At 43.4% G+C, this 11351-nt stretch overlaps 2 protein-coding genes across 2 annotated transcripts; one reads left to right on the plus strand and one right to left on the minus strand.

Moving 5' to 3' along the window:
• Nucleotides 1-2481: 2481 nt before the first annotated feature.
• Nucleotides 2482-4136, plus strand: LOC129730659 (RNA-binding protein 39-like). The gene is made up of 2 exons (XM_055690169.1): nucleotides 2482-2836; nucleotides 2900-4136. Exons 1-2 carry the CDS (start codon nucleotides 2693-2695, stop codon nucleotides 3152-3154), a joined length of 399 nt encoding a protein of 132 aa, XP_055546144.1. The 5' UTR covers nucleotides 2482-2692; the 3' UTR covers nucleotides 3155-4136.
• A 95-nt stretch (nucleotides 4137-4231) lies between these two features.
• Nucleotides 4232-9078, minus strand: LOC129728135 (uncharacterized). Its single transcript, XM_055686550.1, has 2 exons — nucleotides 5050-9078; nucleotides 4232-4606 (listed from the first exon to the last, which is right to left on the minus strand). The coding sequence occupies exons 1-2, from the start codon at nucleotides 9076-9078 to the stop codon at nucleotides 4232-4234; spliced, it is 4404 nt and encodes a 1467-aa protein (XP_055542525.1).
• Nucleotides 9079-11351: the final 2273 nt, after the last annotated feature.

The raw sequence follows: 11351 nt of genomic DNA on the forward strand, positions 1-11351 counted from the left end.
TGGTACGCATTCACAAAAGCAGTTAGTTCGACCATGCAGAGCTAATATGAAGTCGATTCAATCAATCAGCATAAACAGAATTTCGTCGTCTCCCAGCTGCCAAGTTGCAACATGATGCAACACGCAACAGCGAGCAAACGAAATCGCTTGATGTTACAAACCGCAATAAGATACGGGTTAAAACCGTTGCGTGTGTGAGAGCACCATTAGTGTTTATTCGTTGGATACACTATCTACTGTCTACTGAACGCAATAATCTGCTTACATGCGACACGGGGACGGGAACATTTTCTTCAACCAAGCTGCAAAACACGACACAAAACATGTTATTTTGTTGCTTCAATGAGAGTGCTATCGGTCCGGCTCGACAAGAAATCATTTTTGTGCATCCGTGCTACGAAACTGAGGAAAAACTTTAGAAACTGAAAAAAAAGTGGAGCTTATCAAATGATCGCTCTGAGCCGGAATGAAGTCACACATATTTTTCAAGTTATATCATTCCACCACGTACGAAAAATAATTCATTCCTTTTTTCATCCCTATATAAGAGCCTGTTTTAGTCGAAGCCGCTCATAATAGTTCTGAACAGCGACGACAGCAGTCCTCCCTTAGCAGCAGCGGGTGCGAGCAGTGGGTACCATCGATAGCGGGTAGCGGCCACAACTGTGGCATGGCTACGGATAGCGTTGCAGTTGCAGTTGCTATGCATAGCGTAGCTGTTGCAGCGGGTATATCAGCATCGATAGTAGCTGATGCAATGACACTCCCTTCACTAAAATGCTGTTTCAGTGTGGTAGCGGGAAGCATCAGCAGCAGGCTTGCATGAAGTGAATACATCAGCCAGCAACATTCTCTAAGGCCTCTGCCATAGTAGACGCGAAAAGCGGCGCTAACCGATTCGCTCGGCCGTAGGTTAATGTACAGCTCTACTGATGGCTGTACATTAACCTACAGCCGAGCGAATCGGTTCGCGTCGCTTTTCGCGTCTATTATGGCAGAGGCCTAAAGGGAAAGTTGTATCATTTTGTTCAGAAGAATATTATTGTCGGTAATATTACAGAGATGCGATTGCGTAAATCCGATTTAGAATTGAACAATTGTTCTTTTGAGAACAAATAAAACATTTTTGAAGAGTTAATAGCTTTTGGTACCAATAGCAGTATAGTGACAGCCTCAGCGGTAGATGCAGATGCAGCCGGTACTTCCCTGAGGCCGACGTAAATGTAAATGGGAGCAGCACGGCGAGACAGTTCGGGTTATGCTTAGACGCGCGTCATTTTTCGTTGTTGATATTCGCCACATGAAACGACGCGCTTTCGTATGATAGCGGTGGTATTAGCGAAAGATGCATTTGCCAACACTTCCTCCAGTAAAGCCGTGTCTAGTTTTGTGAAAATGTGAAAACACCTTTCTCATTGTGTTGACCGTGCGCCTTAGTCCTCACTATCAAGGTAACACAGAGATGTAAGATAAACACTACATCCTATGATAAATTGAACAATTGTTCTTATAAGAACAACAAAGGAATTAATGAAGATTTAATTTTGAATTATAATACTTCTCTCAGGAAGTTCGGCTACATAGGGATGTGAAATAAAAATCTAAAACTGAAAAAAGTGAGAAAAATTTCAAATGCTGATAAATCGGTTAGTTTTCGATAGATTTCCTTCGTTTTTGCAGCAATCGATTAGAAAATCTTCTAAGATTCCTACCAAATGCATGAAATTGTAATTTTATCATTCGAACTATTGTACTATTGAAAACTCTTAAGCCTTGTCAAAACTAAAAATTCGACCTCTGATTGGTCGCTATACCGCGCTTTCCCAAGCACGGTCGACAGAGTTATGGACCTATTAAATTGGGAATGCATCATTTGGCCTATATAAGAGCTTCATCAGATAATAAACAAACATTTCACCGGATATTAAATTGAACAACTGAAATTTGAAGAACACAAATGATTATTTGAAGAGTTAATATTTTCTCGTTTTGCGCTATAATCCAAAGTTAATTATCTTCATCTACATGCATACTCTGATTATTATTACGTGTTTGCGTCGCTTAGTCGCAAATAACGGCGCGATGCGATTCGGCAAGACGAAATCTGTTGAAATGTATAGCTCTACTTCGCCTTAAAAAGAGCTGTACATTTCACCACGGTAAGGCGAATCGCATCGCGCCGGCATTCGCGTTCTGCATAACCGTAGCCATTGTTCTGTTCCCGTTTAATGATGTCGTATTAAATGTGCATATTACAATTCGGCAACACTTCAACTTCTCATTTGCACAAAATTTAAAAATATTCAATGAACTTCATTCAAAATATCAGACAAAAAGAAATTACAATACTGCCAATGAACGGTCAACGTTTATTTACTAGAAAAAATGACTGACACGCAAGCAGCCGGGTTATCTTTCTTGTAAAAGTATTCTACTTCAACCTTGCGGTCGTGGCTCTGCATACAACCTTCTTGTGATTTTTTCTTTAGCGTCGGTAAGGTAAGGGATGTGTGACTGAAATCGTGCAACAAAGCAAGGCGTTTCGAAGGTTAAGTTTAAAGGTCCAGAATCGGTCGCATTGGGCTATCCGGTCAGCGACTACTTGGAGTCCCCATCTCGGTTCAACATATACAGGCAGAAAAAAATCAGTTGGCTAATTCTCCACCGGCCACCAAAAGTTACAGCAGGTCCAATGCGACTTTACGTTGGTTCGCTACATGTCAATATCACTGAAGATATGCTCCGTGGTATATTCGAGCCATTCGGAAAAATAGATCACATTCAAGTTTTTATGGATTCTAACACTGGTCAATCTAAGGGTTATGGTTTCATAACAGTAAGTAATTGTAGTGCTATTATTTTCTGTCAATTTTGGTTAATTTTTATTTTTGATTTGCAGTTCCACCATGCAGATGATGCTAAGAAAGCAATAGAAAAGTTGAATGGTTTAGAGGTGGCTGGACGACCAATGAAGGTTGCTAATGTAACCGAACAGCTGGATGTTACTACTCACGCATCGCTCGACACTGACGAGATGGATCGCAGTGGTATTGACCTCGGTAACGCAGTACCTCGAGCAGCAGCAGACACGCCGATTGACACCCAGTATTTAGAGCTGAAATTGCCGAATGTTCCGTCAGATTTTAAAAGATAACAGCATAACCACATGACTGATAACAATAACCAATATGTTGTTGGATAGATAAAATGTTGGACAATTTTGTGATACACTACTAATTGGGTTGTTTAGCTATTCACGGATTTCAGATTTTTATACATCATCTGAAAGAGTGTAATTTTCTGAGAAAAACGTTGATCGAGCCAAGTCGGATCGTAATGCCAGAACCGAAGGGTTTTCTTCGCCAAAAACTAGTGGCAGTCAGAGGCTAAGTGCATTTGCATTTACTAAAGCGCGTCCGCGTTCACTGACGGGGAGGTGCAATTGAGGCCACCTTCTAATAGGAAAATTTAGCCTTCTAGGCTTCACTTTAGGATCCTTTCGGCCTTTCCCACTTTACGCCGATTAAAGTAGTGGATAAGGCCAATCTTCTGAACAAGGACTTAACTTCGAGTTGGTTTACACGATTACTTTGGGACTATGGATTAATATCGAACTGAACGCTTTGACCTTTTAATTTCGACTAATTTATTGCTCTCGATCAGATATGATCGATGACCGTTTGAGTTTCATCCACGTATGCATGTGTGGATGGCCCTATCAACTAGAGAGTAATTTCTCTCGTGTTATCATTTTATCTCACATTGAAAGTAGGTTCATTAGATTGTAAGTGTAGTTGTTTAGAATCTAGTATATAACGCAGTAGCTTTAAGGTAGGTTAACAAATTTAGGTGTAAGATACAAAATATGTTTAGAATATAGTATAGGTTTAGCTTTAGAGTACACTACATGTTTATGCCAATTGGCAATCTAGCGGAAGTATTCAACATTCCGGCCACCTTTGAGATATTCTAAATATTCAACATTTCTCCGTCTCACTTCTTTGGCTCCATTAGTCGTAACATTAGTGTAAATGGAATGCATCTTGATGACATCTTGCATAGCTGCTCCTGGATGCAGCTTGGGTTCGAGGATGACTCTAGGATGAACAGATCTCCCATCGTTCGCCGAGAAAAATTTGACCAGGTAGATCATACGGGGTTGAGATACAGTATTGGAAATATAATTACCTGATCACAGGCAAAATGCGCCTCGAGCTAGTATTGCACTGCTCTACTGGTTTCTGATGGCAGCTTCTGATTGTTGACGATTGTCGGGGATGGGCAGCAAAGCAAGTTTCGTGACAGGTCGAACAACGTTGTCCGATTTCGCAGTCTTCAGTGTGATAACTCTGACTATTCCGTCTTTTCCTGGGTGGGTCTTGATAATCCGTCCAAGCGGCCACTGGACAGGTGGTACGTCGTCCTCTTTAATGATGACAACTCGCCCTATCTGAATATCGGTAGGTGTTCGGTGGAAACGCTTTTGTGTCAACTCCCAGTGTGTGAGTTTGTTATCTGGAACTCCCTTCAGATCGGTCTCGACTATGGCTTGAAGATTGGTGCCAATCAGAAAATGGCCTGGTGTCAGGGCTTCTAGGTCTTGTGGCTGTGATGGTATAGGTGTCAAAGGCCGTGAATTTAACATCATTTGGACTTGAGCGAGTAACGTTATCAGGTCCTCGCGAGTGAGAGAGTGGTTTCCGATTTCCTTGAGGAGATGAAATTTGGCCGACTTTACGGCGGCTTTCCACAATCCGCCGAAGTGGGGTGCGCGTGGCGGAATGAATTTCCATCGAATTTCATTATTTGCACACCATGCGAAAATCTCGTTACGTGCGGAATGGTTGTTTTTAAACATCTCGAATAGGCGATGAATACGTGGGAAGCTCCTTTAAATGTAGTTGCATTGTCGGAATGAATTTCCGCCGGCCGTCCTTTTTCCGAAATCATACGACGCAGCGCAGATAAAAATGCAGCAGTGGTAAGGTCACTTACTAGTTCAATATGGACGGCGCGTGTCGAGAAACAAACAAAAATCGCTACATATACCTTCATCGGTCCTCGTTTTCGTATTTCAGATTTTGCGAAAAACGGACCGCAATAATCTATGCCGCAAACGGCAAACGGGCGAGTCGGAGTGACTCGGGATGTTGGCAAATCGGCGACAGTTTGTTGAATCATTTGGAGTTTCTTCCGGAAGCAAACGTGGCACTGGTGAAAGATTCGTCGAACCACGTTCCTTCCACCTATCAGCCAAAATTTCTGTCGCAGGCTGGAAAGCATCAATTGGGGTCCAGCATGCAGTAATGTTTTGTGGTAATGGATTGCAATTAAATCGGCTAACGGATGTTTAGCGCTCGAAACAATAGGATGCTTGGTAGATTCTGGTAATGCAGCGTTGCGTAAACGTCCGCCAACGCGAATGGTTCCGAACTGGTCAATTTGGGGACTCAACCATTTGAGAAGACTGGATTTGGAAACATTATCACCAGCAGCAAGATCGCTGCGTTCTTCTGAAAAACATTCCCGCTGGGCTATACGACAGAGGGTCCGTTCGGCTGACTGAAGTTCATCTGTGTTTGGACTTCGTACAAACACCTTTGTATTTTTTACTATGATCAATCGTACATATTTTTCTGGGCTGTCACGATGAAAGATTACACGGTCACGCACCAGCTGAAAATATCGCAGGCAATAGGCGGTCATTCGACGAAGTTTTGAATAACTTGAAAAGCGGGAAAATAGTCCTTCGTTGAACCTTGTTTGCGCCGTGGTCATAACGACAATGGGAATTTTTCTACTTTCTTGGGATGTTTCAGGTGATTCTGCACTGGAAAGCGCTCCAGCAGGCCAGGATTCCGGGGGGAGAGTGAGCCATTCAGGCCCATGCCACCAGCGTGATTTCTCAAGGATTTCAGCGGGACTTAAGCCTCTCGAGATGTCGTCTGCAGGATTATCGATACCTGCTATGTGCCTCCAGTTATCAACTGGAGTCGCGAGCTGGATGTGTGTTTTCCAACGTCCTGGGGATGAGCGAATCCACTGAAGCGTCGTTGTAGAATCAGACCAAAAGTAAGCTGTGTAGGGGGACTTGAGAGCAGCTGCTACCTTCTTGTAAAGCTGCGTTGAAAGATGACTCGCGCAGAGTTCCAATCGCGCAATAGTGTGACGGGTGGCAAGCGGTGCGACCTTTGATTTGGAGGTCAAGAGCTGAACGGTAACCATGTGGGATGTGTTAGCGCGGACAAAGCAACAGGCGCCGTATGCCTTCTCTGATACATCGGCGAAAAAATGCAGTTCGATGCTAGTTGCATCCGAAATGGACACGAATCGTGGAACTCGCACCTGGCGCAGTAAATCAATTGTGTTGTGAAACTCTTTCCACTCAAGTTGCATGTTTTGTGGAAGAGGTTGGTCCCAATCGAAGCGTTTTCCGTCGGAAGATTTCAGCGCCCACATGCGCTGCATAAATAGTTTTGCCTTTGTAACAGTTGGACCTACTAGTCCCAACGGATCAAAAATGCGTGCTATGTACGACATGATCGTACGTTTCGTTAAAACGGCTGCTGGTAGGGGAAGTTGCACCTTGAAACTAAACACGTCAGACCGCGGTTCCCACACTAAGCCGAGTGTGCTCACGGACTGTTCATCTTGGAGGTCGTGCCAAGGCTGGATTGCATGATCTTCTGGGGGAACATCTTCGAGTACCTCGATGGAATTTGACGCCCACTTCTTTATTGGGAATCCTGCGGATCTGAGCATTGTGGGCACTTCTCGTCGAAGTTGCAGTGCTGCTTGTATATCTGGAGCTCCAGATAAAAAGTCATCTACATAGAAATCACTGGATACCGGCCCGGCAGCTACCGGGAAAAGATGACCTGCATCCTTAGCAAGTCTTTGTAGCGTTTTGGTAGCAAGGTAGGGGGCAGACGCTGTGCCGTAAGTCACTGTTTCGAGTTGGTAGGTGGAGATGGGTTCGCCCACATGTGTTCTCCAAAGAATCCGTTGAAGTGATTGATCGTCCTCATGAACTTGTATCTGGCGATACATTTTTTCAATATCGCCTACCAAGGCGATTGCATGTGTCCTAAATCGCATTATGAGTGACAGCAAGTCTTGTTGCACGACTGGCCCGACTAACAACAAGTCATTCAGAGAGTAACCCGATGCCGTCTTGCAGGACGCATCAAACACAACTCTTGTCTTAGTTGTCGTGCTGGAGGATTTGAACACGGGGTGATGGTGCAGGAAACAGTGCTGTATGTTATTATCTACAGGTTCTTCAAGGCGTTTCATGTGCCCTAGACGTTCGTACTCAGCCATGAACTGATGGTATGCGGATTTAACTTCTGAACTTCGTTCCAGACGACGCTCTAAGCTGAAAAATCGCCGTTCGGCAATGTCTCGGGAGTCTCCCAAAACAATTTCTGGATCGTCGGTTTTGGGTAATCGAACTATGTATCGCCCGGCAGTGTCCCGGGTCGTGGTTTCGTTATACTGCTCTTCACAGGTCCGCTCTACAGCGGAATGGGTGCATTGGGTTGGTATGGCCTCGATCTCCCAAAACCTTTGCAGGGTAGCATCGAGCGAACCGTCGTTGGTGGATATAAGACAGGCCGTTGGACCGGCGCAATCAATGCATGTTGGACCGGAGAATGTCCAACCGAACAAGGTTTCAATCATATGTGGTTGGCCTGGACCTAGGTGAAGTTTCTTGCCCGTGTGCAGTTCCCAGTATGCCTCACCGCCAATTACTACATCAATCTCACTGGGAACACAATACTGCGGATCTGCTAGGGGAACATCTGGGATCTTGAATGTGGAAATCTGCACCGGAACTGTGGGTAAATCTGCACTGGGGTTATCAATTATCAAAAACTGCAGCTTAGTGTTGAAAGAACCTATTTTAGATTTGATGGTAGTGGTAACAGAGCGTCTCATCTTCTGCACGGACTGACCAATACCAGCAACCGTGACATCCACCTTGAGTTGGCGATTGGAGAGGAATTTAGCAAGTTTTTTGGACATAAAGTTCGACATTAAAGCTGAATCTAAGAGCGCTCTTGCTTGAAACACCTTTCCGCTATAATCGACGACGTTCAGCGCTACTGTCTCCAGTAAAACCGTACTTGTGTTGGATTGAACCGTCATACTAACTTGTTGGGATCTCGATGACGTCGAAGCTTCTTGGTGGTCAAAACGTGCAAGAGGGATTGAGCTGGGCTGCGGTTCTTGGGAAGCGGTTAATGCTGGAGTAGCAGAGGAAATCTTATCGGAATGGGGTACATCATGTAGCAACGTATGGTGTCTATCTCGACAGGTACGACAGGTGAATTTGGAACAACAATTCCTGGCGTGATGTCCAGTTCGGAAACAGTTCCAACAAAGCTTACGATGCGAAATTAATTCTCGACGAGAACTGACCGACATCTTAGCAAATGCCGGACATTGGTATAAATAATGTTTATCGGAACAGGCATAACAGGATGGAGCACTTCGTTTGCTCTCGGAAGCAGCGGCATTTGCTGCGATTTTAGCTGTAAAATACTTCTTCGGAGCGAGAGAATTGCCGGCCACCTTTGGCAAAGCCGGCTGCGCACGTGGGAAAATATCGGACGACACTGATTTTAATATTCGTACCCGTTGATATATAAACTCGATTAGATCAGTGAACTTTACATCTTCTTCGTCCATTTGACTGGCTCTTTCTTCCCACGCTCGGATTGTTGCTGAGTCAAGTTTATAGGACAGCATGTTTATTAACGGGGTGTCCCAGAACTCGATTGGTTCTCCCAGTTTAGCGAGGGCCTTTACGTGACGTTGGAACTCATCCGCAAGCTCATGCAATTCGTATGCTGACTCCTTCCTCAACCCTGGCAAATCATGGAGAGCACGGTACAATTGCTTTTTCAAAAACCCTTTGTTGTCATAACGCTTGAGCAGATTATCCCATACGGCTGCATAGTTATCAGCTACTACATCTACGCTTTCGAAAATCTTATGGGCTTCCCCTTCAAGTGATTGTAGCAAATATTGGAGTTTAGCTACAGTGGGTATTTCAACATTTGAGTGTACCATCGACGTGTATGTGTCACGAAAGGAAAGCCATTTTGAAAAGTCACCATTAAACTTGGGGAGGTCTATCTTCGGTAGTCTCATGTGAAAATTCGACGCTGTAGGGGGGTTCGCAGGCAAAGAAGCGTTCAAAATGGTTTGGTTTGCATTTTCTACACGCTTCGACAATAAAAAACCTTTAGCCACACAATATTTGTCCTCGAAAGTCGATCTTTCAGACATATGGGTCTCTAACATTTCCGAATCATCTAGCATCTCGATTTCTTCTTGCACTGTTAAAAATTCTTTGTACACTCTGTCCAGTGATTCAATTCGAACTGGAATTTGGCATTGGTCGCGGTTATCGTCGAAATTGGTAATGAATTTTTCGACAGATTCGCGGTGAGCGTTGAGAGCCGTTCTTATTACCACCAGCTCAGATAATCGTTGTTAAATTTTTGGCATTTTGCACTAATCTACACGAAGCGAACGCGGAATACGACAACGAAAATCTCCTTCCCGGCGCGGACGGAAACGGTTTGCTCCTTCCCGACGCGGACGTAAACGGTTTGCTCCTTCCCGACGCGGACGTAAAACGGTTGCTCCTTCCCGACGCGGACGAATATCCACAACTAATCTAGCGCGGTTAACCGCAATCGCAATGGCGTCTTTCTAACGCCCTTCACTTACGTGGCCGACGCACTTTTTGATCGGGGACTCCTTCGATCCGGCTCGAAGGACCAATGATCGAGCCAAGTCGGATCGTAATGCCAGAACCGAACGGTTTTCTTCGCCAAAAACTAGTGGCAGTCAGAGGCTAAGTGCATTTGCATTTACTAAAGCGCGTCCGCGTTCACTGACGGGGAGGTGCAATTAAGGCCACCTTCTAATAGGAAAATTTAGCCTTCTAGGCTTCACTTTGGGATCCTTTCGGCCTTTCCCACTTTATGCCGATTAAAGTAGTGGATAAGGCCAATCTTCTGAACAAGGACTTAACTTCGAGTTGGTTTACACGATTACTTTGGGACTAAGGATTGATATCGAACTGAACGCTTTGACCTTTTAATTTCGACTAATTTATTGCTCTCGATCAGATATGATCGATGACCGTTTGAGTTTCATCCACGTATGCATGTGTGGATGGCCCTATCAACTAGAGAGTAATTTCTCTCGTGTTATCATTTTATCTCACATTGGAAGTAGGTTCATTAGATTGTAAGTGTAGTTGTTTAGAATCTAGTATATAACGCAATAGCTTTATATACAAGGTTAACAAATTTAGGTGTAAGATACAAAATATGTTTAGAATATAGTATAGGTTTAGCTTTAGAGTACACTACATGTTTATGCCAATTGGCAATCTAGCGGAAGTATTCAACAAACTGATTTTTAAAACTTTATATCATGACCCTTCGATTTTTAAATAAAGAATTAAAATTCGCTCCAAATCGCTACAATTACAGTTGGTATATGGGCGAACTGTCATTGTAGCGATTTCGAGCAATTTTTAATCTTGATTTCAAAGGCGAAGGACAACGATAGAAAAAAATTTAAATCACGTTTTACTCAGAAAATGCAGATCTTTCAGATGATATAAAAAACTGACATAGCTAAACAACCCAATTATTATTATTTCATTGCTCAATGGTCATAATTAGAGACAGTGGTAATTCGCGGCAAAAAAGTTTAAAATTCGCGGGTGGTAAAATAGAAAATATATAAATTCGCGATAATTTCGTGGCAATCTTTTCTTTAGAAAACGCTAAATAAATTTTTTTTTTGGGTAAAAACAATAGAAAAACTGTTTTAGTCAATTTAATATACGGTAATTTAACCGTACGATTCATGATTTCTTTGCAGAACGGACTACTGTCAAATTGTCTTCAATCATATTTTGACTCAAGCTGCATGCCGCATCTACCGGGTTTCCGGGAATCTATAGATATTTATTTGCCAACCGGAAAACCTTAAGAAACCGTCCGCGTTTCGAATACTTACCAAAATTATAATATCAATCTCACTGTTGCGTATTTTTAAATATGAAAAAATGTTTGCTACTTGAACTTAGTAGGTACATCTTTCAACTTCTATTTTGCACACTCTGGAACTCTATCGTGCTGGTCTCCAATCACCAAAATCTTTGCCCGAAGAGTATCTAGTAACCGAACCGTTCGAAAACAATTCAACCCAGGCTGACAAAATCTCGTTGTAAGATAGCAGTTGTACTATTCCTTCTTATGAGTTGCGTAGGAAAAGGCCTCCCGTTGCCATCGAGGTGCCCATTAATCTTTAGATTT

Source organism: Wyeomyia smithii, chromosome 3, assembly GCF_029784165.1.
Source record: "Wyeomyia smithii strain HCP4-BCI-WySm-NY-G18 chromosome 3, ASM2978416v1, whole genome shotgun sequence".
NCBI classification, from domain to species: Eukaryota; Metazoa; Arthropoda; class Insecta; order Diptera; family Culicidae; genus Wyeomyia; species Wyeomyia smithii.